Source organism: Gobio gobio (genome assembly GCF_949357685.1).
Source record: "Gobio gobio genome assembly, chromosome: 21".
Lineage (NCBI taxonomy): Eukaryota > Metazoa > Chordata > Actinopteri > Cypriniformes > Gobionidae > Gobio > Gobio gobio.
In genome coordinates, this window is record NC_137117.1 from 19,124,557 (window position 1) to 19,151,957 (window position 27,401).

Genomic DNA, 27,401 nt, shown 5'->3' on the forward strand with positions numbered 1-27,401 from the left:
TTTACTTGAGTACTGTACTTAAGTACACATTTTGAGTATCTGTACTTTCCTTGAGTAGTATTTTTTCTGGAAACTTTTACTTTTACTTCACTACATTTGAAAGACAAATATCGTACTTTTTACTCCACTACATTTCTATCAAGGTCCTCGAAGTAGAAAGTCATAGCCGCTTTGAAAGTCAGTGGATGATTTGTTTTCTTCTTTAAAACGTGATTCCTTTTTTGTTTTTTGCAGACAGCCTATCAGTAATCACTCTTGAAGGATCACATGAAGTTCAATGATTTCCAAGTATTTTTTGAACACTAATCAATTGATGGCAAAATAGAAGACGGCAGTTCCAGATGCAGTGCGCGCAACCATAGTCATACTTAAAAGTTAAAATTCATAAGAGCAGACGTGGATAAGTCTGAAAAAGTGCGACGACACGAAAGTGCACACAGAAAGCTGCCTCTCAGACGCCAGACCACAAGTACTGAAGTTTTGTCTATTGAATCTACTAAAATTGTATTATAGTTAATTAAAACTAGATTAAAACTAAAACAATTCAGATGCCTAAAATGTTATAGTCAAAAGACTATGACTAAAACTAAATCACAATTTGCTGTCAAAATTAACACTGGTATTAAAGGGTTAGTTCACCCAAAAATGAAAATTCTGTCATTAATTACTTACCCTCATGTCGTTCGACACCCGTAAGACCTCCGTTCATCTTCAGAACACAAATGAAGATATTTTTGTTGAAATCTGATGGCTCTGAAAGGCCTCCATTGGCTCAATGCACGGTTCACTCTCAAGACCCTTAAAAGACACTAAAGACGTCGTTACAAACTCCATCTCACTACAGTGGTTCTACAATAACTTTATGAAGACGAGAATAGTTTTTGTGCGCAAAAAAACCCTAAATAATGACTTATATAGTAATGACGATTTCAAAACACGGCCTCATGAAGCTTCGAAGCGTTATGAATCAGTGAGTCGATTCATGATTCGGATTGCGTGTCAAACCGCCAAACTACTGAAATTTGGCGATCCAAACTGCTGAATCGACTCACTGATTCATAACGCTTCGAAGCTTCATGATGCCTTGTTTTGAAATCGTCATCACTATATAAGTCGTTATTTAGGGTTTTTTGCGCACAAAAACTATTCTCGTCTTCATAAAGTTATTTTAGAACCACTGTAGTGAGATGGACTTTGTAACGACGTCTTTAGTACCTTTTAAGGGTCTTGAGAGTGTAAAGTGCATTGTGCCAATGGAGGCCTTTCAGAGCCATCAGATTTCAACTAAAATTTCTTCATTTCTGTTCCGAAGATGAACGGAGGTCTTACGGGTGTCGAACGACATGAGGGTAAGTAATTAATGACAGAATTTTCATTTTTGGGTGAACTAACCCTTTAAGTATGGTTGGTCAAATTATTTTTATAGATTTACCCGCCAAGTTGCCATAGCCTTGTGGATACAGCGCTAACGCATAGGTAACGTTCGACAATGATGTTAGTTGCAAAGGTAGTTGGGCTAATAATGTTAACTAAAGTCCTTTCAGAAATGTGTTTTACATAATCCTGTCAAATAAACACAATGTAGAAACCTTTCTTTTCTAGTATGATTTTGACTTTGATAAGAGTTTTGTAACTTTTAAACAAGTATTTAAATGAGTTCAAGGTATGCTAGCATGTCAGATGGAGCTTAAACCCCCATGATGGAGCAGTGCATTCATACAACAATGCAAAAATAATAAAATAACGCTTTTACTTTTACTTTTGATACTTAAGTACTTTTAAAAGCAAGTACTTCTGTACTTTTACTTAAGTAAAAATCTATCTTTACAACTTTCACTTGTAATGGAGTAATATTTGACCAGTAGTACTTTTACTTTTACTCAAGTAATGGAGTTGTGTACTTTGTCCACCTCTGCTCTGATGTAACCGTAAAACGCCAGCAGAACGGAAAGGCAGAGCACGGGCTAGTAGAATTGCTCTCTGGGGAAAATTAATTGAAGGACAGAATATATTTGCACCTCATGAATATTTTCATGAGGGTGCAAATATATGAATAATTGCTCCAAAAGATGCATTCATGTCCAATTGCATTATCTACAAATAGTCTATTAAGACCCCCATCAAAATCCAGATGAATGAGACAAAAACACTTTCTACATTATTGCATTATTTTTCCTTTCAGCATAGCTGACAGGTTGGAGTGACCCATTTCTAGTCAGCTCTACACATCACTGTCCCATTCTCCAGAGCATCACAAATATTCCAGGCTGTCTTCAAAAGGAAGTTAAAAAAAAATGCATGTATAATTATACAAGAATAAAAACTTATGACATAGGATGTCATCTTGCAGGAAACTGCTTGACTTCCAACTATCATACCACAATCAACCAAAGAATCACAAGAAAACTCCAGTAGCATTCTTAGCATTGTACTTCTTTCGCTCACACATATCGAAAGTGTGAAGTTTAAAATGAAACGGAGATTGTAAACTGCTCCTTGGAGCAACGGTGCATTTATGGAAGCGCTACACAGCTGTGTTTAACAGGCACACAGAAACAGTGACGCCAGAGGGGGCGAGCAATCAGTTCTGCCCACACAAAACGCAGGCGCACACACACACAGAGTCCCTGTCATTTGTGCAAATGTCTGTTGTCAGTGTAGCTAGCAGGGGAGAGCTGGTGTGGCCAGCTGTCTATGCGGGTTAAACGAGGCACGGGAGATGAGGAAGAGAGGGCAGACCTGTGGCCCTGCCATACTAACTCATGCTCCATTCATATTGACACACACAGGGTTACGCTAGCCCATCGCCTCTATGACTCAAACCAGCCACTGTAATGGGAAAAAAGGACAGAATGTTCATGCACTAATTGAAATCGCTCAAAGCGCACAGTGTGTGAGAACATGATTTCATTTAAAAAGAAATTGCAAAAATGACTCGCTGTAATACAAAGTGAATAATTACAGTAAATATGGTTATATTTAAAGCTAAATAAAACAATCAAATCCTCAAAAGCAATAATTTGTGTTCCCTTTAGATGTTGTTTTTACTGCATGGTAAAAGAAATGCAACAGACAGAGGTTTACACTTAAAGAAACCTTTAATGAATCATGCAGTTCAAGAGTAAAGGTTGCCACTTGCACAAAATGCAAGAGTCTAAGCAAATAGTCCAGAAAGATTGATACTGAGGATTTCTCCTTTGAAAGATGAAATGTTACTGAAATGCTAGGTTTAATGAGGAGTGTCTCTACACGTGGACCATAGCCAGTCGCAGATGTGTATTAACTTTTAGAAAATAGAAATATGGAATATGGTATCATTTCACAACACTTCAAAATTAAAAGCTTTAAAAGATAAGTAGACTTTAAACAAGTTGGGCAAGAAATCACACAGGTCTTAAAGTATTTTTTAAAAAAAAGTATGATTTTCCAGTGGGGTCCATCCAGTGGTGACATCCTAAGTAAAAAAAAGAGAGAGAGGGCATGATTGACAATGTTCACGCACACTTAAGAAAACAAAACTGAACTGTTTAAATCATCTAAGAGTGTTGCTGCCATCTACAGGTGCGTTTGTCCCAAATGGAGCACTATATACACACCAAGCACCATGTACCCAACTGTTTAGTGTATAAATGTTATTTTGTCATTCAGCATTGGAGTCTGATACCCCCTCCTGACAGGTGAGTGCATGAAGCATCCAACAGTCCACATTAAACAAAAAATGATATAGATAGATAAACATACATGACCATGATATAGTCACAAGACCTACCAGCGCCAGCTGCGACGCTTCACTGCCATTCATAAATCTTCTCCAGTGGCCTCATGGGATAGTAAAGCGCAGAGATGTATAAAGTACTAGAGACACATACTTGAGTAAAAGTACAAGTTCCTTATCAAAAAAGTGACTTGAGTAGAAGTTGAAGTGCTCTTTAAGCACCACACTTAAGTAGAAGTACTAAAGTATTCAACATTTTTTGTACTTAAGTATTGCAAGTAGTTTATTTTAAAATGTACTACTCAAGTACTGAAAGTAAAAGTACAAGTATTGTGTTATGTAGTTATTAAAGAAAGTAGTCAAAAGTTTGAACATCATATTGTTTTTATTATTTCAAATGATTAAGCTAAAGGACAAAGACAATCACAATGTTGGTAGGTAATTTTTCTACACATTGCCATATAAATAACCTGAAAATACTGTAGTTCATTAAGATTAAATCTTACTATAACCACTCTTACTAAAAAAAAAAAATGGGGTAAGCACACTTATATTCTCATTTCAAGAGGTGTTCTGAGTAAATTATTTGTTTGTAACACTTTACAATATGGTTTGATTTGTTAACATTACATTAGTTAATGTATTAAACTAATACTAACATGAACTAACCATGATCAATACATTTGTTACTGTATTTATTAATCTTTGTTAATCTTAGTTAATAAAATACAGCTGTTCATTGTTTGTATATGTTACTTCACAGTGCACATTAACTATGTAAACAAATAGAGAGCAATTTGAGCGCAAGACGCTCGTGTTGTTTTAAAGACAGTGAATGCGCGCTCGCGGGGCTCTCTCGCGCTCTCTCGCTCTGTCTCTCTCATGCGCGGTAATGTGGGTTTGGAATGGAATGATTCGTAACATTTTTATAATTGTAACGAGTAACGATGCAGCACATAAAAATATCGGAGTAAAAGTATTAAACTCTTCGAAAATATGTACTGAAGTAAAAGTGGAAGTAGGAGAAAAAAATAATACTCAAGTACTAAAAGGCAGTATCTGTACTTTACTAAAGTACAGTAGTGAAGTAGTTCTACTTCGTTACTATACATCTCTGGTAAAGCGTCAAGCGAATACACACTTCAGAATCTCACTGAAAGTAGTAGGTAATCCGGGGACTTTGTCTACTGTTTTTCGAATATTATGCTACTCAGTTGACTTATGTTTTTTTCGCATACTAAATTGTAGGGAAGCATTCAATATCAGACACAGTGTTGGTTTTTGGATAATTAAGTGCCCCATGAGGGTATGTAAAGTGTACTTTCTCTTTTTGGAATTTTCAGTGAACACACCACCCATACTATTATAACACTATATATATACACACAATACAAGAAAAATGCATAAGTACGCAAATTGGGATGCACCTCTGGTAAAAATTTAGAATGTTGAAGTGCTTACAGAGTTTCCATGGCAGAGTCCGTGGTGCCCGTAGTCCATCGGACAAACTGATGGTTGTAGATGGCTCTGGCCTAACAAAAACATTATCACAAATTGACGTAAACCAAATATTACACTTTTTGGCATTAAAAACACTTCTAAACTGGCTTATTGTGTAGAAACAACTGCAAACAAACTATTTCTAGGTTCATTTCTCCAAAAACAATGCTCCGAAACATTGCTTGTTAGGATTAAATTGCCTCAGTTTGTCCAGGAATTTCACAAAAATGTTTTTCAAAACATTATGCAGTTCCATTAGCAATGTAACATTTAAAATAATCTACATTTCTAACCCCCTTTTTATTTGTACTGTACACATGATTATACCATTGTGACTTTGATGCATAAATGTTACAAGAAAAAAAAAAAAAGAAAAAAAAGAGAAGGACTCACTTGTTTTGAGCAAGCTGATTGTTGGATTCCCCCCAGACAAACATAGCAGCATTATCATCAGTCTCTGCAAATCACATGCCCAAAAAGAAGGAATCATCCAGAAAGTAGCGATTTATTCCATTTAAAAAATAAATTCAAAAAATTCAAAATACAGAAACCATACATAGTAAATAAGGTAGAGTGACAATGCCAAAGTAGATATACAGAAGAGACCTAGTATAAGAAATATAATGGGGTTTTGGTTTCCTTGCCACTGTTGCCTCTGGCTTGGCGTGCTCAGTTGGGGACACAATTTTTCAACTAAACATCAAAATAAATCTAATTAATAAACTAAATTAACCATTTAAACTAAATTACTGATCGAATTATTGATCTAAAGCCCACACTGTCACTGTATGATAATTGAAATGAACTGATGACATCAGCGTTTTTTCCAGAATGGCTATACAGCTGAATAAAATTATGCTGCATTATTTTCCTGTTTAACACTGTAAAGCTGCTTTGAAACAATCTACATTGTTAAAAGTGCTATATAAATAAAGTTGACTTGACTAAGAACACAAATGCATTCAATTTGACAGGTCACAGACCTGTTTCCCAGTCCTCATTGGGTGAAGGGTTAGTCCAGGTGTTAACAGGCACCTGGAACTTCTCCAGTAGCTCTACATTCCCTGGACAAGAAAAAAAATGGATTGATAAAATGTATATGAACGCATTTTCAATGTCAAGATCATAGATGAAATTAGTTAACTGCTTTATTAAAAAAAGACCTTTTGATTTCACCATTTCATTTCAGTTAAGTCTTGATTGTTTTTGTTTTTTAAACATCCACAAAAATAAAGTTTCCACACACAAAAAAAGTCACATTGCAGGACCATTTAAATTATCAGCCAGATTTATATCTTTAAAGCCAACAATTAGAACTCAACCTTCAAGTTTCATTTGTAATATTTGATTTATAGATCTTCAGTCACAACTGCAAGAATTGCATATTTGAGAAGGCTCTATCCAGTGTTGGGGTTAACTAGTTACTAAGTAATGAATTACTGTAATTTAATTCCCATGAAAAAGTAAAGCAAGGGGTTACTCTTATTTTTTTGTGTAATTTAATTACAGTTACTTCACAAGTAATTGATCTAAATACTGTGTATACTATAGAATGACAGATAGATATAACAAAAGTGGAACTACCAACCACATTTAAAGTTACTTTAAAATGCATGTTTTTAATCCATCCTTCTCACATTTGTAATACTTTGGTAATTTAATAAGAATAATTGATGTAGTTTTAGATTATGCATTTGAATTAATTAAAAGAGCCGTTTCATGTCCATCATTGAATCCCTTAAAGGTGCACCATGTAACATTTTTGCAGAAAAATATCCAAAAAACACTAGGCCAGTGTTATACATTTTGTTCAGTTGAGTACTTACAATATCCCAAATGTTTCCAACAATTTGTAAATCACGAGAAAATTGCCATTTTAACCAAGGAACCGGGACGGGTGAGGGAGTCGCCTGTCAATTGCGTCAACTGCGTCGCCCTCGGTTTACGGTTTAATTTTGCAGAAACGCTTTACTCTCAATGCAGTGTGCAACAAGTGTCATAGCAGCCGCTGAGCGAACGCACAGAGTAACGTCATAACATCATTTTCAACACACTCAGATGTATGCACGCTCAAACGTGGCGTCATCAAATAACGCCTTTGTTTTTAATAGGCGACCTCTAGTGGACAGAAAAGTTACATAGTGCATCTTTAACTCGAGGATGATATAGGATTTGGAAAGCAATTAGTAATAAGTAATTAAATACTTTTTGGAGAAGGTAATTTGTACAGTAATCTAATTACACGATTGAAGATGTAATCAGTAACTAGTAATAATTTTTTTAGAGTAACTTACCCAACACTGGCTATATCACACAGAAAAGGCTATATAACAGTCTGTAATGATGCAAGTAAATAATGCAGTCTTTATCATTAAACTCAAGATGTACTTAAACACCCTCTCATGAAAGGACAGTGAAAGGGCAACAGCCCACATTCACGCATGCAAAACCAACCCTCTTCAGCGTTCAGTGACCTCTTGTCCTCGCAGTTTGTTATGTGATGAGACAACTCATGCTTGGGAATCAAGTGTCTGGCATTGAAGGGGCAGGTCTTCAGTTCACCGGCCAGTTTGGGATGGTTCTGAAACAGATCAAATCGACAGAGTTAAAAATCCAGTGTAAATGCATGAAACAAATGAAGAATGTTTCCCCTGCAACCATTACACACCTTCCTGCACTTGAGAACATGAAATGGGAAGCGAGAGGCCCTGATCTGGTGATTTTTGTCATATGGGCACTGCACAATCTTGTTGGGGTCACTGGCATCTTCAGTGTGAGTGTCTTCACCATAAGATGTGGAAACAAGAGGCCATCAAACACAACATAGAAACTCTAACGTACATTGCTTACCAAAGAAGCATATAATTAGATCAGATTTTTATTTTAAAAAAAACTTTATAACCTGAATTTTACAATCGAAGTACTAAAAAAAATAAATCACCGTTCTCTTCATTCCAGCTGAGCTGTTGATTTTCAGAGTTCACTCCAGAAGGACCGACGCTACTCCCGAATCTAATAGTGGCCATGCTTCCTTCCTCTGGAGGCCTTGCGTGTTCCGTTAGCTCTGCTAAAAAAAAAAAATCACCCTAAATTGAACACGCCAAATTTAAATTAAACCAAATAAAACAACAACAACACACATTGATCAGTAGAAAAGCGGTACGTGCGGAGCAAGACGGTCAAATAACAAACGAGGCCAAAAGTAATGGAGTTTCGAAGAAAAACATTCGCCTTTTTTCACAAAATCACAAACTAACGTTACGCAATACGCTCGCTGTCTTTTCAGAGCATAATCTTATCAAAACACTTAACGTTACCACTTGTTTGTAGTCTTGCGGTATGACGCGTGCTCACATCCCCATCTGCTGCCTGCAATCAATTGAGATTGTTAATCAATTGCTTTTGACTGTGAATGTCACGAGATGAACTACCTAAAAGCCGTCAGTAATTTGTTTCGTCATCATAATTATGTACTATAGTCAATACTGTAATTTCCTAATTCAGACAAGAAGCAAACCAAAAATCTACTGCGTTATATAAAATCAAATAAAACAATTCAAATTAGACTGCTACAAATGGCTTTAAAAAAGCATTTCGCTGTGGTGAGTTCTTTTTAAAAGCCTTAAACAAACCATTCTGAGGTTTCAGGCAAAAAATAAATAAATAAATAATGAACTTGAGGTGATCAGCTAAAAGTATTACCTCATTAATCAGTAATAAAGAAATGCATTTTAATGGGTTATAAGTTATAACATTTATAAGTGTGTTTGTAATTTTTTGCTGATCAGTTTTGAAATAAAGACTCCTATCACACAAATACTCCGGTTTCCAGTCGAAGACAAAACAATTAAAATAAATAATAATAATATATATGGTGCGCATTGGTTACTGTATATGCGGTTATTGCAGCAGCCAATCACAGTACCGCACCCGCATTCCATTTTCTAAAGACACGCCCACGTAGAACTGTCAGCCGCTCAGTTCAAGATGGCGCTGTCCTGTAGAGGAGTATGCCGCGGGGCTTCAGTGATCTTACTGTATGGGAAACAACCTGTCGGGGTCAAAGCAAGTCTCTGCACACCTAGATTGGCTTTCACAAAATCCAGGTACTATTTGTAATACGTTCATATAAATGATCACTTGTAGGCATCGATCATTTGTGGGATCATTTGTATATCCCCATAGCTAGGATAGTTTGCATATAGAACAGTCGTTATAAAATGAGTCTGATGAAGATGATGTTTCATAATAAATAATAATAAGCCACATTCAATATTTCTCATTGTCTATTCTCTCTTTAGCTTTTGTAAAGGGAGAAAAAATGCATTAGGTTAATCAGGAAATACAGTGCCCTACCCTGTTGTGACAGCAACACAGCATATTCTATGAGTTATTTCTGTTTTGTCTGTCTCTTTAGTAGTTTGTGGTTTGTTAGACACTACTCACCTTCACAAGCAAGACATGGGATAGGTCGAAGCATTGTGTCCAGGCTGAAGTGGGTAAATGAGAAGTATGAGAGATTCCTGCAGCGACGCTTTCCTCGCTTTTATGCTCTCTATCACACTTTTATGAGAGGTCAATCATTTATATTTACATTTTTTACTGTATTATTTAACCTCAAACCATCTCTGGCAAATGTGTTATAATATAGGTTTGATGTCTTTTGTATAAAGGGTTCCGGCTCTTGTTTCAAGATGCTCAAGAAGTGAGAAAAATCATTACTCGCATGATCACTGACAGCACAGAGCATCAGAATTTGCCTTACCGTGATATGGAGAAACTCAGGCAGGTGGGTTGAAGAACTGAAGCAGACATTTTACGGGATACATTGCTGTCATAAGTTTTATTAAATTGTCATTTTTGTTTGTTGCTTTCAGGTCCGCAGGGACTTAATCAAAGCCATTCCCTTGGTCATCATTTCAGTACCTCCTTTTGCCAACTACTTGGTCTTTATCCTTATGTAAGTATTTAGCATGTTACTCTGCTGATTATTATTTGATACTGACTGATTGAATATTGAGTATTGAATGTTTTATTATCTGTCACGCTTCCATCAATTGACGCAATGATCTATTCATCCTTGGGAATGTGTGTAAATCCAAGGGGAAAATGGATGCATTTTTTATTATTATTATTAAATGCTCGGCTTTTAATGTCACAGAACAGTAGTGTTATTGTAATAGTCATTTTTTAATTGATTTATTTAATGTTTAAAATTTTAATAAAATATTTGTAATGATAATTCTGCCCTCTAGGTACCTCTATCCTCGCCAGGTTCTGATCCGGCACTTCTGGACCCCACAGCAGCTGGTGGAGTTTCAGGGGGTGTACCATAACCAGAGAACACGACACCACTGGGCTATAGTAAAGGGGCTGGAGAGCACAGTGACTTCTGTCCAAGACAGCCACCTTAAAAGCCGCCTCATGGAGCTCTGCAGTAAGGTAGCCTGAGCTAATTCATAATATTACGTTTGTGTAAAATTATAGCCTTTTTGAGTTGTTTTATTCAGAAGTTGACACTTTAATAAGTATAAATGTGTCTGCAGGTGCGACGTGGAGTCCATCCTGTAGTGTCTGATGTCCATGCAGTGAGAACATTGTTCTGTGGACCTCCCTTAGGTATCAAGAGAATGTATGCAGATCAGATGGTGAGCTCCACGTAATCAAACAGTTGCACAATGAATTGCATTTTAAAAGTTTGTTCATCTATTTTCTAAACGCATTTTATAAATCATATTGTGAACAATTCATCCGTGCATGTTTCATTCATCCAGTCAACTGGACCTTCTGGTGAAAACAACAAACTTCTTTCTGGTGACTTACGCAGGACCTCCCCAAACCTTTAGGGGGCGTTTACACGACACTGTTTTCAACTAAAAACGGAAAACGTTTTGGGCGTCCATTTACACGACGATGCGTTTTGGGTGCCTGAAAATTATACCATTATCGTCTCCATGTTAACTACGAAAACATTTGTGAAAGTGATGACGTCATGCGCATGACGTGTTCAGTCTATAGGCACGTACTGTTTCTTTACAAAGTAACATCGCCAACTACTGGCCTGGCATGACTAATACAGCGTTTTGTGGATCCGTGTGACCGAGGAATCGTTTTGACAAAATTGTTATCTGTACGCAAAACTTTAAAAAAAATCAATTTCCATACGTTTCCATTTTTAGTACACCTTTTTCGTGTAAACGTACCTTTAGTACCCTGCAAGCTTACGTTCATCTGTAACATCTCAACCTAGTCCCTACCTTTTTTCGATAATCCGTTACACTTGGATGTACACCACATTATGGAAGAAAAGCTCTGTCAATTCTTCCGTTTCGTCATGTCTTTAAAATGTAAAAAAAAAATACAACTCTAGCTTGCTTCCTAATCTAGTTGTCTAATAAACCTGACATTGAATATTACATAGTTAGATCTTTGACTAATTGCTTTTGTTCCTTTTTTGCAAGTCGCTTTGGATAAAAGTGCCTGCTAAATGCACACATATAAATATATTTGCAGAGACATCTCTGTCCATTGCTGTTCCTGACGCCCCGCCTCCCAGCCTTCTGGATTGGGCGACGCTTGAACAGTCATGCCTTAGAACTCATGCAGCTTGACCGCAGCATTGTTCGACTAGGCTTGCATCAGTTAAACGACACAGAGCTCAGAGAGGTCAGAGGTCGCTCCTTATTTTGCCCATTACATTCTGTATACATTCATAATGTGTCATGTTTGCATCACGTATCCTAGGCATGTTTCGCGAGAGGCCTGAATCCAGGCCTGAGTCCCGGACAGTGCCGGGAATGGCTCACACAGTGGTTGCAGTTCTCAGCACACCTCAAAGGTACGTAGGCCATGAGATCAAGGCTATGATCAGAAGAGAGTGCTAGAATATGTTTATGTTGCATTCATGCCATTGACAGCCTGAACGTTCTACTCAGAGCTGCTCACGTCCTCGGACTTGGATGTTAACACCACACAAAATGAATGTGTAATTTGAGTACAGACAAACTCACAGTAAATCAAGTAACAGCTGTTATGCAAATGTCTTATTAATAAACATGTTAATAATCATTAAAAAAAAATATTTAGCAGGACATTAGTTAAGTCTGTGTTTATGGATTTCAATTATATTTAGATTAATCTTGCATTTGTAAGACATTATCAGAAGTCAATTATAGGAATTATTAAACAGAAATATTACATGACTACTAAACTACATTTCTCCTGAAGCTGCCACCATTTGGAATGTATTGACTTTGCAGTGGTCAGGTGGTACAATTTGGGAAACGCTTTTTACAAGTCGGAATCTCGTAATTATGACATGGTGTGAATGTAAGATTACTATTTATGCAGTATGTAAATTTGCTGTATGCAATAACCATTTGACAAAATGGCCAGGATAATGTATCCCGCAATGCAGCATGAATCATAAATTAATTGCAGCAGATTTTTTTTTTTACTTCATTGAACTGCCAAAATTTAATTGAAACAATACTGGGATAACAATGTGGCATATTAATATTCATCATTACGTCATCATTTTTTAAAGTATTGTGTATACTTGTCATTATTTGAACAGTCTAAATGTGCTGGAAATTTCTTAAAATATACCATGAATGATTGTTTTCCATATTTATAATGGGTTAATAGGGGTTTGTGTTAAATGGCATAAAAAATAACCCAGAGTAAACCATTGTTTTGCTTTTTTAACTATTGACATGACAGTAGTGTTGCATTTTCATTGTGGCATTGCGTTTCCTTCCTGTTTGATCAGAGTCAGAGACCTCCCTCTATCTGCACTGCATGGTACTGCTCACTGTAAACTACTCCAAACATCCACGTCACTGACCTTTAGGGGAAGCAGATGACTTCTCTTCCCAACACTCAGCGCTGAAAAATCCACCATGGGAACAAAAGAATCCTGTATGCTAACCGAAGCAGCCCAACACAAGCTTTATCATACCAGTCTTTTGGCTTAGTCATGTTACTTTTGTAATCAAGGGAATTTTTTATATTTCTGAATAATTCTCTTTTTTTATGGGCTGTTGTGCTTTACATTTGTTTTTTTTTTGAGATTTTGTTTACTTGAGTGAGGAACAGAGAGGAGGGACTGTCATTGAAAGATGCCATTGAGATTCTGGAATTTGTGGAATCATTTTTCTACCATAGAAACAGGGTGTGTAATTAGTGACGCAAAACAATACATCGACACTTTGCGAGAGAGGTTATAACCACATCTGATATTTAAAAAAAACATACTGAACATGTGCCAAATGCATCCATTTGGAATTAAAGCTCTTTGGTCTTGAGACATTCATTCTGAATATAGTTGTTAGTGGGGCACAATCATTTGTGAATTGTGTTTTGTGACATTTTGTATGTTTAAAATCAGCACTGACCCAAGGACAAGCATCACCCATCTTGTTCATTTTTCTGGTGTATTAATAAGACAAACAGTCACTCTTGGGATGTTTTCATGGTTTAAATCCCGATGGAAAAACTGAAAAGGTTTACATAACCTGGATACTGGAGATTAAGTGTATTCTTTAATATATTAAGCTAAGTTATATAATGCACCATATAATCATTTTAATTAAGTTTATGTTCATATTTATTTTTGAGATCTCAAAATTACACACAAAATATAGCACATTGTTTCTTCCATCCAATAAGAAGTTTGCTGTGTGCGCTGAGCTGTTTGGTCAAAGCATTAAAGTTATGCCAGATGTGTTTTGTCAGGCTCTAAAATGATCTTCTTATTAATATTCAGGCTTTTAACAGGTGCCTTTTTACTTAACACAGCTACAAACAGTGCAATAAAAGCTGTTATCTTTTTATGTTGCCAAATATGTTGCTTTATTTAGTACTTTATATATAAAGAGAATGTGGTTTGGTTTCGGTGTTTCACTGAAAGGTATGAAAATACATAGTCAACGTAATGTGAAAATATCAGAACTTCTATTAAAAGACTTCAAACTTAATGGTCTCTGTTTGAATCCCTTATCAAGCTAGCATTAATTCACCAACTACACTAGTAACTCAAATATAATAAAAATTTACTTAAACAGGACAAACTTGTTTAAAACTTTTCATTTGTTTATTTGACGTTAATGTTCTGTAAATGTATAAAATTTGGTATATCAGTAATTCATTTATTGTTGTCCTGTAACCCAAAGGAATGTAAAGATCAAATTTAAAACAATGTCTTAAGACAGAATACTTAAGAATAAATCAGACTTAACAGGAGACTAATCTACTGGATTAGTCATAGAAAAAGATATCATAGATATTTCATTCTCAGTGAAAATGTGTATTTTCAACTTACACAGCAAGAGGAAAAATAATTGGCATTTATATAATGGTTTAAAAAACAGTCTCTAAGAGCTTTAAGTGATGTGTTGATGTGCTGTGACTGGATTTGATCACATGACCTCATAGCCGCTGCGGATGGCTCGCATCAGAATGCAGGCCAACACAATGCCCGTGATCTACAAAAAAAACAAAAACATAATTAGTGTACGAAAAAGGGGAGTTTGCATTGATGTTCTTTTGGGCATTCAACACAGAAACCGGGTCTCACCTGCACAAACGCAATGACCAGAGCTCCCACAGCAACCCACAAAAGATTTTTCATTAGAAATTTGTCCAAACTGGGTTGACATCCCTGTAGTAAACACAAACAAAATCTTAGTCTCTAGTGCCTCCATATTCTGTCCAGTAAACAATTAGAACTTGTGTTATTAAAAAGATTCAAAGCAACTTTGAGAGAAAATTTCAGCTATAACACCATCTTATTTTTTAGACTTTTTTCGTGAAAATGCCACAGTACAGAATAGTCAGGTAGCCAAAACCCTAGAGCACCATTTCAACAATAAAAAACAAAGAATTTCTTACATCCATGTAGATTTTTTCGGCATTGTGGATAGCTCCAACACCACAGTTCTTAGTCATATTTTTACAGCAGGAGTCTGGGACTGAAGTTTTATTGGCGCTGAAGTTAATCCAATCATCAGAGGAGTTTGCTCCACAGCACTTGAACTACAAGAAAGACATTACAAATTCATATTATTAAATGATGTGTGTGTGCGCGTGAATGTTTTAATGCCAACAAGTAATCATTTTAATCTATTTAACAGCCATAAATTAAATTACTACACAGAACAAATAAACAATTTTACATCGAGTGATTCCATTAATACATTTCCCTTCAAAAGCAGAGATCCCCTAAAGATCCACCGGAATGGATTCACTGAACTGACAACCGTTCAAAATTTAGAGAGCAAGTACAGCACAGAATCTGAAGTAAAGTTTATCCACATGATGACGCAAGAGGAAGCAGGATGTCAGTTCAATGTCAAGCGATGGCACTGAGCAAACAAGGCTGGAAAGACTCTTGAGACACATGTTGTGCAAGTGAAAAATGGGAATCAGAACAGGATCACAGGCCTCGTTCGGGGGGGTTACCAACCTGTATCTGTATAGCATCGAGGGTGTCACGGTTTTCTTCTGTTTTGTTGTATCCTGCGATCATTGACTTAAATCTTTCATCCAGAAATTCAGGCAGCTGCAGAAAAAGAGATTATTAGGAGCTAAATGGTATGGTACTGGGCAGTAGAAGAGTAGAAATAGAAATGAGAAGAGCACTCACTTTCCCACGGAAGACATATCCAGTGATGGCGGTTCCGATTTCAACGATGACGATGAGGGAAAGAATAACAGCAAACTAGGTGGAATCAAAGAGAGGAGAGGTGAATGATAAACATGAGGAATGACATCTCAGAATTGAATGATTTTGTTGAGAGCTGGTCAGTGCTGAGTCAATTCTGTGGCACCAATTCATTGCGACGGTTTGTTTTCTATTTCAGTCAAATATGCAGATACATATCTATTCTTCAAATTGAGTGTTGTGTAAGAAGGAATCTGGTTTAACCCGTTGGCCATGTCAACAGCATTAACACAGACATGCAGCTGTGTGTGTGTGCGTGTGTGTGTCTGTGGAAATGTATTACTGCCACATGAGGTAAATTAGATCAAAACAAACCTAAGAAGTGCATGGCTTTCAGCACTACCTCCTATTTACATATTCAAAGACTTCTTATTGGATTATCAAAGGTAAATGTCATGTCGTACTGGGTGACTAAGCATTTGTGTATGACGAGCTTACACCCACTAGCTAAACGTTAAGAATAAATGGTGCAAACAAAATAAGTTGCCCCTAGTGTGTACGTTAAGACCTTACAAATGGCTGAAGCAACCCTACCCAGTAGACCATTTCCTTTATCTTAGTCTGAACAACTAGTACACATCTACCAGAATCCCAGTAAAATAGAATCTCATTCCATGCACTACAACACAAATATTGGTGTCACATATCCTTACCATGGTGACCATGCACTGATTCTCCTTCCAGGCGCCACAGCAGCCAAAGAATGCGATAAAGAAGATGACGACTCCCACTATTATCAGCACTACAGGAGAGCCAGTGTATCCTTTGATGATGGCCGTGTTGAGGAGAGATTGATGGACCATTACCCCCAGAACTATTAAGGCCAGGCCACACACCTGAGGATGACAGACAGTGAGAGAAAGTTTTAGTTAATCATTGTTCTGAGGTAAAACTGACATTGAACTGCAGTCAATTTACATTTTATTTATACACAGTCAGTTAACTAGAATCATAAACATGAAAACAGGAGAAGGATGATGAAAAAGAGGCCCCAAAATGGATACTAGAGCCTCAAGACAGAAGCCATATCATATATTTGCATTCTCAAATTATCCAATTATTAAAAGTACCAATTCTGATTGCCTATTCAGTGTTCCTTACCCTGGAGTACATTTTGGATGTCTTTCCTATCAGAAACACCCATGTAAGGTCTTGGAGCAAAGCCGCTTTAAGGCAAGCCTCCAAGGTTAGTAAAAACAGCCTATTTAAAGGCACAGTATTTAAGTTTCGCCAAAGGTGTAGCTTGATGACGCCGTGAATGAGCGTGGAATCATGGGAGTTGTAGATGCCAGTTGTAGGGAGTTCATGTTCATGGATAAGCGAATGTATTAAAATTGTATTAGCGTTCGGTGGCTGGTTATATATATATATATATATATATATATATATATATATATATATATATATATATATATATATATATATATATATATATATATATATATATATATATATATATATTTATTATAATATAATATATATATATATATAATATATAATATATATAAGTCTTTGGTGTTTCCATGGTTTTATTATAACCTTTATTTTTTATCAGGAAAAGAAGCACATTGAGATTAAGAACCTCTTTTACAAGAGCGCCCTGGTCAAAACTGACAGCAACACAGCTCACGTGGGTTTAACAGATACCATCAATCTATCCATCCATATATTTACACACAAGCGAGTTAAATCAAATAAATAAATAAATACTGTTTCTGTCTCCAATTTTTTAAAATCACTTTAAAAACGTCCAATGAAACCAGCTCCCCAAGTTTCAATTTAAATTGAAATTATTCCAAGCAGAGGGAGCAGCAAATTTAAAGCATTTTTCCTTAATTCAGTACGTATCATTGCAACAGACAGTAGGAAACATTTCTATGGAAATCAAGGGTAGCGCGGATATGACGTCCTTGACTGACAGGTGACGCGAGAACGGTCTGTAACACTGATTAAAATACCTGATTTCTCTTGATTTAAACATTGGAAACATTTTGGACAATGTAAGTACACAGGTCAACAAAATATATAACATTGTTCTAATGATTTTTTGATATTTTAAATATAAAAATCGTACATATTGTGCCTTTAATGAATCGACAGGCTATAGGCTATGTTTGCCATTAAACATTTGATATGACCTACTACTTCCCTCGAGATTCTGAAATGCGCATTCGATGGACATTTCAGGGCCCCAGACTAACATTTGAGGGCAGCGGCACTAGTGCCACTAAGTTCTACAGATGGTGGCGCCAGCAACTGATTTGGTAACCATAAAATTACTATTGTTTTGTTATGTTAATAAGTGAAGTTACTAATAATATTACATGATTGTTTATTGGAAATTTAACAGTGAAACACGGAGCTTGAATTGATATGCAGATAAAATTTACTTTTATTAACAACAGTAATGTACAAAAACCTAAAAAACCTATAACAGTAATGTGCAAATTTCCCTTTTAATTCAGTCACAATTTGAAGAAAAGTTTTTTTATGAGACTTTGTGACTTCCTACTTTTTCCATATATGTCTAATAAGTCAAATAAGTGCTCCTCTGCCGCCAACTATTGGTTATAGTGGTATTTTCATGTCTTTTTAAAATAAAAGTGCTTGTTTGTCACAAAGTGGCCTACACCTGTAAACCTTTAGGTTTTACAAACCATCGCATTAAAAATTATATTAAATGGGAATGGGAACCACTAGCCTTTTTTGTTATCTTCCAATTTAAATTACCAATTAATTATTTTATCAATTAGGATTTTTTTAAATGTTGAAATGTTGTTTCCCACTAAAGATGTAAAGAAGAAAAATGGTACCTTATGTAAAATTACATTATTCCGTTCCCTAACCTTAAATTTCACTTCAGGATGTTGGTGTTAGCATTACAGAGAAAAAAATTTAAAAGTGAATTGTAACTAGGTGTGGGAAAGTTATTAGAGCTATGAGATTCTTTGAAACTTTCAGTACACTCGTTTGTCAATAACGTTGGCTCACACTATCTATTCATCATGCTATGTAAAGTTTGTCAGCAATCAGAAAATTAGTTATGCTCCATCATTATCACATAGATAACGTACTGTGTAAATGTGTCAAGTAAATTAGGACTAAACTACACAGCTGAGCAAAGTGAAAAGGCTGTTTAGTGATACTTATGTGTCGGCTGTACAAATGTAGAATATGTGGGCGCGTCACAGCTAGTCAACAACCCAGAACAACTTTTATGACTACACTGGTCCGGCTAACATTACGAAGCAACACCAGTGTAAATATTTGAGAGTAATAAGTGGCAGCAGGTAGGCACCTGTATGGAAATGGACAAAGAGGAAACAATAGCAGGAAGAATCCCATTTAATTTACTGAATAAAATTAATATATGCATTGACATTGCCAGGAGTGTCATTATTACATAAAGAAACACATGACAATGTCCTAAATAAGGAGCAGTGTTTAATAATCTATTATCAGCCCATATTCCAGTTGGCCTTTGATATTACTTGACTGAATGTGTCACAGATGAACGTTGGTACTCATATGGTGAAGTCACATGATGGCATCACAAATAGGAAGATCAATCACATGACTGGCTGAACTTTACAAATCTCTCCCGTATTCACTGAGAAATTTGTATGAGAGACATACGACTACGAAATTCCCAGCACAAACCTGCACATAATGCTGTTGTTGTTTTTTTCAAGTTCAAAAAAGATTATATTACTACAAAGCAAACAACTGTAATTCCACGTAATTCAACTGTAAGTCACTGGAATTGTTAAATGTTGCATGCCTGGTTTTTTTATCAGTAAATGCATCCAATGTTAATGTAGTTCAAAACTGATTAATGATTAAAAAACAGCAACTGAAAAACATTTCACATGTTTTGTACTGTCTAAAATTACAGTTGAGAGTCTCCATATAGACTAGAGTATAGTCATATTCAAATGGAAAAAATTTCCCTGGGAAAGTTGAGTACATTCGCTTCATACATGTACTGTTTTTACATTATCTGAATAGTACACATCTGTGTTCTTCCCGCACAATCTCTGTAAAACGTGTGGATAAAATTACCTATTGCTCCTTTGTGATTGTGGACATACATTTTCACAACATTATTTTGATGTTCATTGAATAAAGCAATTTATGTGGCACACGATTAATTTACATTTTTTTAATTAATGGTGAAAATCCCTAATGAAGAAGCAATGTATTTAATATGTTGCATCTTCATTAAGGATTTTCATCTGTTCAACAACTTTAATGAAATCTAAAACTTAAATTACAAAAAGGAGAGCCAAATCCCAGAAACTGCTCAGAACGGCCACTACAAATCGGCCCAAACAGTGCAACAGAAAGTAAGAGCAGCATGATTGTGTGGTCACAGGAAGCATAGATGGTGGTAGGTGCAAAACTGAGCTTTCGCACAGTCTAACCAGAGCATATGAGAAACAAGCTGTCACCTCATACAAGTAAATGGCCATTAGCACCTATGTTGTCAATTTAAAGGACAGAGCGCCACACATGCTAGAATGCTGAAACATACCACTTAATGCTCAGCTTACACTTTAAACAGAGAGTGTGTGGTGCGCACGCTTACACCAGGAAACGCTTAGAAACCAAACAATGTCAACAGCAACAGCACAAGATGAATACGTGGAGAGAGCGGTACTTTGTGTGATCAAACAAACTTGCTTGGATGAAGTGCTATGTTTCCTTGACCTAAAAGGAAGCCTACATTATCAGCTAACTGTTGAAGGACAGTCATAAACACTCTGATACCCAAAGTCAACTAACAATGAAGGATTAACCACAAAAACTTTTTTTTTTGCATTATGCTCATGTTAACTGTACGCCTTTAAATGGCTGTATTGTCTTTCCACAAGTTGGGACAGACTAATGTGACGAAAAGTATAAGCAATGTGCATATCAGTGTAGTTTATTTTGAGTTCACCACACTATTTTAATTCCCTTTAATCATGCAATGTGAAAACAAGAAGGTTTGCCCAGTTTCTGAGTAAACATACCCATGCTCATGAGCAACCGGTCATTATTTGATCACAAAATGACTATTCTAGTCATCTGACAGAGCCAGGAAACAGGTTTTCCTGAATGTTGGGAAATGTCTTAGTCACTAATAGAAGAAGGACCCCTGAACTCCTCTACTGGTGAAAGTGTGTGTCAAAGTTATGAGGAACTCAAAACTTTGTGAGGGGGAGGAGGAATATTTGCATACAAGACTTATTTGATAAGTACAGAAATTTTGTATTTCTTCTTTTACGTCAAAGCCGCTCACAGTAGCTAAAGTTTTGTGACGCCAGCATGAATTGTAAAGAGGAAGGGATAGGAAAGCGTTTGGTATAAATCTTTCACAATAAAGCCTGCAATAATAAACCAATGACAAACCAGGGAAATGAGCCAGCAGTTATAGCACATGGCCTGGCTAATGCGAAATATGACATGAAATAATACAGACATAACTTGTTACTCACCCAGAAGATGAAATTAAAGAAAAAGAGCATGTATTTGACACATTTTGCTCCTCCTGCTACAGCCATGATGCTTTTCGATTAAATCCTGAAAATAAAATGAAGATAAAAACACATAAATTAAAGTACATACAACCACACCTACCGGAAAGTTTAAAAATGCCCAAACTATATTTAGGTCAGGGGCCAGTGGTTTGTGGCCACTGAAACTTGTCAAACTTTTTGATGTTTAAGTTTTCAAAAGTTATACAGGTCAAGTTTAAATTATTTTAATCTTATATTTATAATAACGTCCAGATTTGTATGTTTTATTTAAAAAAAAACAAATCAAATTCTTATTAATAAAAAATATCTTCCTTTGTGTACAGAAGAAAAAACACATTTATACAGGTTTGGAACAACATAAGGATGAGTAAATGATGACAGAATTAAAATTTTTGGATGAACTATCCCTTTAAGCTGTGATTGAGGAAACCGTATAGATGACTTGTATCCTATTTTTCTTTCACCCAAGAGTTTTAGGGGTGGACATGTTATACTTAACCACATGACTAACATACAATGGGTGCACCTCAATCAGCTCCCGAGCTTGTGAGTCATGAATCAGTGTAGAGGAATCAGGCACTGGTACGGGTAAGGATCCTGGTTAACTACTCATTAGGACAGTGATTACTCAATTTCCAGTAACATGACTACGTACAACGTTGCAGAATGTCACCGCTGGTATTGACCAACAAGGACCTAGATCTTTTTGATATGATTTTTTATGCTGTTTAAACGTTGTTCTGTTACATATCCTTCCATTTCAGCTGAATATTTATTATAAATGTTAACTAGACGTGTTCTCTATCGATGTGTGGTTATGCTGACATATAAATATATTTAAAAAAATGTTTGTTTTGTGTTGAAAATCTTCTATCGCATTTCATTATGTATTAAGTTGGGTTATGCGTTTCATGTTTCAGAAATGTGGCGTCATTTCCGATAAGGGAGAATAGTGAGCATTGGTGCTCCCTGGTTTTGCGGTGCATTGTGGGATTTTTAGGGAGTGAAACATTCCAGTGCACTGGAAGGATTTTGTGATTGAGACAGCCATTAAAATGGCTGACTCCCTAATAAGTGCCCTGACTACTGAACTAGGGAGCTGATTGAGACGGGTCCAATGTCTCATCCAGTGTGAGTAACTCAAAAAAAGAAGGGAAAAAAAGAGACAGTAACTTAAGAAACAATCAAAATGAATGATTGTTAACTGTATTTGAATCAATTGGAAATTTCAGAGCTTCTTTTCTAAAAGATGTTCAATGTGTGAAATAAAGGTAAAATATGGGTTTTGGAGTCAAAGCAGTGTGTAATGTAATAATAATTAATCTCTCTTTAAACAAGCTAACAGAATATTAGTATGTTCCTAAAAATAAATAAAAGAAACAGAAATATAAATTATATAACAATCGACACATTTTCAGTAGGCTAACCAGGAACCAAGTAAACTCGTGAGAAAGCTAAACTTGTCAGAACTTCATTTGACTGCGGTCACGAGATTAAACGTCATTGTTTAGTTCCATGTTTTAAATTCAGTGTAAATTTCAAATTAGCATAACGGCTACACTATATTTAACTGCGCCAGTAGCCTAATCTCTAGATGTAAATAATTAAGTAAATGTTTATGATCATGACGACACTCAACTGTATTTCTTGTTCCTGTTAATCCTCCTCCTCAAACGCCTTATTTACTTTTTTAACTCATACGCCAATTTATCAACTTTAGAAGTTTTACATCATTTTGTTTTAAATCTGGTAAGATACAGGGTTCGCAAGTTTAAAAATAAAGCGACCAATATGTCTGAAGTTTTGAAGACGTTTGGGCCTCGCTCTCTCAGAAAAGAAATTCAGTCTACGACATAAGAAACTCGCGAAGGACAGGAAACAATGTGGCCATTCACTTGGTTAACTAAATTACACCCCGCGTGTAATTTCGATGATTTCCAGTCAAAACTAATTACTGGAGGTAACAAAAAACGAGTAAGTTACTCTCAAACGAAAAAATAAATGTGGCCTTCGCTTTAATCTCGAGACTAAGTTACTTGAAAATGTTCCGTTCATTTTTAAATCAGAGGTGTCGCCGGTATCGGTGAGAAGAAATAAAAACGCTTACCTCGTGATAAATGTTCAGTTTAGCGTACAGGAAACCTGTAGAGTGAAAATTGGATGCTGTCTATCCAAGCAACAGTACACGGATATGGCAAGCCGATGTGTGTACTGTGTAAATGTAATGATCCCTCCTATAACTGGCTGCACCCCACCCCTTACTGCATGAGGCTGAGCCTAGTATAAAAAAAATACGATTTACTCTAAGCGTTTCTGTCACATACTTTGCCACAAACGCTTAAAATGGTTTATAATGGTTAAAGGTGTTATCCACAACAAGCGTCACATTTTAGGTGCACTTTTTACGGAATTATGTACAATCACATAAGATGAAGACTTCAGTAAAATCCGCTGTGTTGACATCACATGAAAAGCCATGCCAATGGAAGTTATTAATACTAATAGTAAAATGTAAACATTACATATATTCTGTTTGTTTACTTGTTTATCTAACAATGCATATATATTATTTGTAGCCTAAACACACTTCATGTAGCCTATCCACAACAAAATGTGGCCAAAACCACTGAGACAAAAAAACAAGCTAATTATGTTATTATTATTTATTGTTAACAAAATAAAGATTTTCATATAAAGAAGATTGACATCACATGATTATTACATCATATAAAACCCTAACAAGTCCATACCACTAATAAATGTGTTGAGTCGGTTTGTGATAATAACTAAAGTCTGTATAATTTTATTACAGTTTTGTAAATATCATTTGACATATTGAAGACACCAGAAGAGATTAGAAGCCATTCAGCTTCATCTTTCTCATTACACATTCACACCCAGTGATATAATTTTATTGCAACATTGTCATGGCCTGATAAAATAATTTTAACAGACCACTGGAATGGATGACATGTACCACAATCATTTGAAGGAAGCCAACCAAGACTAAAATAGAGAGAATTCTTTATATTAAATTTTAATCAGAGCCATTCTTGTCTACAAATGTAGAAGACTTTCAGGTTCCTTTGGGTCATTCCTGGGATTCTGTAATATTTTAGTCCCCCAGACTTTTTAAAGTGGTAGTAAAATGAAATTTTGGTATGTCCATTTTAATGCATTATATACATTTATTGCATTTAAATCTAATTTATCATAAAATAATGTCTTATTCCTATCGTACAAGCATTTTGTCACCTCACTGTATTTGTACTTAGAAAATTTCTATAATTTTTTTGGCAATGTTGTAAGTATTTATTTGTTACTTTCTTGTGAGAAATATTTTTCTAAAAATATATTTTATTAAAAAAACCCCACTATAAATGTATGTCCCTCAGTTTGAACTCAACTCTGTCATGCCAACCATTCTCCACCTATACTAATTTAGGCTTCAGTGCCCATATTTGACATAATTTACCAGAAATGATTCATTCAGGTCTGTTTAACAGTGATGCAGAAGATAGTAAGTAGTTTTTATTGAGGCGTATTATAGTCAGGGAGGGTATTGAGCTTAACAACTCAACCCCATCATATAAAATGAAAGAAAATGATTATTATGAAATGTTATTATAATCCATAAGTATATACAATGTAGTTATTTCATTGCTACCATATATGGTCTAATCTCCATTACAAGAGGAGCAGTAGCCATTTTGAGTAAAAAACCACAACACCATATCACTCAACCCTGTCACATACATTGTTTCGGGGTTGTAAACTTGTGACAGGGTTACGTTTTTCATTTCATTTATGAATAATTTTAATTAAAAAAAACATAATATAGTCATGGTTTCAGTAAAGATATACTTACCAAAATCATGACAATTCAAAAATATGTTATAAATTTGATGTGTCCACCTAAACATTGACAAGCATCCTATAGGTCAAAAATGGAAGACTGTGTTGTGCAAGCAGATATGTTAACCCAGAATGAAGGGGACGATATATATATATATATATATATATATATATATATATATATATATATATATATATATATATATATATATATATGAGAGACCAAATAAAAAAATATAAAGTTGAAGGTAATGTCTCCCTTCAAAAAGTCTTCAACTCTGTCACACTATTCTCAACTATTCTTTTGAAAAGGAAAAGAAATAGGGAAAGATATAGGGAAGGTATTTCTAGCTGATTACCACCTGACAGGTTAAGGGACTAATTCAATACAATTGTGGTTTTAGTTAAACATCTAAATTGAAAACAATTTTAACAAAAATAAAGAGACCACAGACACACAATTTGTCTAACTTCAGTCTCATAAAAAATGTAATAAATTAAATTGTTATGAGGGACACAAGATGATGTTTAACAGGTTTCGTGTAAAATCTTTTTTAAACCAATTTCATTTTATCATTACACGGTTGAGAATAAACATATTGAAATATGGAAAAATAAAATAAAAATAAATAAAAGGTATTTCATGGGAAAATGTGATTGTTGGAGGAGGTTTGATATGTGCCTAATGATATCATAATAGTATTGAGAAAATTAATTATATGTAGTTGAAAAAAAATCCAAGTTTAAATACTGAATCCCAGGAATGACCCCTTTATATAGCGCTTTATACGATACAGATTGTTTCAAAGCAGCTTTACAGTGATAAACAGGAAAAACAACGAATCAAGGATGCAAACAATTCAATTCTGCTGTAAAGCAGCTCTGAAAAGACAACAGTCTTTATTTAGTTGAAATCAGTTCAGTGCAGGCCCGGTCCCAGAATCAAATTACTGAGGGTGCTCTAGTAAATGTGCTCCACCATAGCAGTGTACAATGAGAAATGTATGATTATTTATTTACTATTCACTTTTACCAATAATTGGAATTGCAAAAATAGTTTGCTACAAATTGTCTATTAATCTATTAGTCTGCCTTTACATTGCTTTAATGCGTTACTAGTATTTTAACACGTCATCTTCCTGAGAACCAGAAAAAAAGGTTTTGTGAATTGAGATTTTTTTTTAGGCCATTACATTGTTTAGAGCATAAAAAAAACTAATGGATATATAAAAAAAAATCCTATGTTATATGCTATATCATCTGCTCTGTATAGGACACCAGAACTATTTATTGAGAAAATGAAAAGACATAAATAGACAAAAACAATGGGATTTTTTTTTTCATTCACCAGTCAATATATGCTTCAAGCTTTTTTATTTGTATAACTTTGTATAAAGATGATTCTCAATGTTATGAACGATATAACAGAATAATTTGATATACCATTGTACTATGCAACATGTGTAAACATGGCCATATGCCATTCCCATTCTATGCAATGCATGTATACAGTGTATATCATTTGCATATGAATGTGTTTTGGGACAATATGTAATGTAAAAAGACGTGTAGTAATATTTTCATAAGAATGTCTCAAATTTCATAAGAATATCCAGACTTAAAACTGTGCATGTTGTTAGAGAAATTTGCTAAAATATAATGTCCTCTACAGAGGCAAAACCTCTCAGGAGGATATTTCTGTCTCGTACAGAGTGGCATTTATATTTAGATGTCACTTCCTAAACTTTGCAGCATGCGATTGGCCATCAGTCCTCTTAGCAGCAATAGTTTTATTCAATGAATGTTAGAGACTGTAGCCTTGAAAGTGAGCCAAGATTGCTACGATCACGAAAATGCTGTTCAATTCAGATATAAATCAGCTCTGCAGAAAACAGTGATGTCATCATTCAGCTCAGTTGAGTTCTCATCCAAAAGTGTCAGTGCAGTCAAATTAGAAGCCATTCAGCTTCATCTTTTTCATTACACATTCACACCCAGTGATATCATTTTATTGCAACATTGTCATGGCCTGATAAAATAATTTTAACAGACCACTGGAATGGATGACATGTACCACAATCATTTG

At 35.3% G+C, this 27,401-nt stretch overlaps 3 protein-coding genes across 5 annotated transcripts; 1 reads left to right on the plus strand and 2 right to left on the minus strand.

The window, feature by feature from the left end:
• Nucleotides 1–3,081: 3,081 nt before the first annotated feature.
• On the minus strand, nucleotides 3,082–8,295 carry gtsf1 (gametocyte specific factor 1). The gene is made up of 7 exons (XM_079802206.1): nucleotides 8,157–8,295; nucleotides 7,884–7,996; nucleotides 7,670–7,796; nucleotides 6,199–6,279; nucleotides 5,609–5,672; nucleotides 5,177–5,247; nucleotides 3,082–3,454 (listed from the first exon to the last, which is right to left on the minus strand). Coding segments are annotated over exons 1-7 (543 nt in total). The 5' UTR covers nucleotides 8,242–8,295; the 3' UTR covers nucleotides 3,082–3,452.
• Nucleotides 8,296–9,199: 904 nt separating this feature from the next.
• letmd1 (LETM1 domain containing 1) lies at nucleotides 9,200–14,191 on the plus strand. Of its 3 annotated transcripts, none has more exons than XM_079803228.1 (9): nucleotides 9,200–9,321; nucleotides 9,633–9,790; nucleotides 9,889–10,004; nucleotides 10,093–10,175; nucleotides 10,471–10,657; nucleotides 10,762–10,863; nucleotides 11,729–11,881; nucleotides 11,960–12,053; nucleotides 12,987–14,191. In XM_079803228.1, exons 1-9 carry the CDS (start codon nucleotides 9,203–9,205, stop codon nucleotides 13,058–13,060), a joined length of 1,086 nt encoding a protein of 361 aa, XP_079659354.1. In that variant the 5' UTR covers nucleotides 9,200–9,202; the 3' UTR covers nucleotides 13,061–14,191. The 3 variants fall into 3 exon arrangements, with proteins under 3 accessions (XP_079659354.1, XP_079659355.1, XP_079659356.1); XM_079803229.1 differs by having other exon boundaries at nucleotides 9,636–9,790; XM_079803230.1 differs by having other exon boundaries at nucleotides 9,201–9,321; nucleotides 9,651–9,790.
• cd63 (CD63 molecule) lies at nucleotides 12,671–23,702 on the minus strand. Its single transcript, XM_079803231.1, has 8 exons — nucleotides 23,568–23,702; nucleotides 21,419–21,503; nucleotides 16,592–16,774; nucleotides 15,861–15,935; nucleotides 15,681–15,776; nucleotides 15,107–15,250; nucleotides 14,793–14,876; nucleotides 12,671–14,700 (listed from the first exon to the last, which is right to left on the minus strand). The coding sequence occupies exons 2-8, from the start codon at nucleotides 21,482–21,484 to the stop codon at nucleotides 14,635–14,637; spliced, it is 714 nt and encodes a 237-aa protein (XP_079659357.1). The 5' UTR covers nucleotides 21,485–21,503; nucleotides 23,568–23,702; the 3' UTR covers nucleotides 12,671–14,634.
• Nucleotides 23,703–27,401: the final 3,699 nt, after the last annotated feature.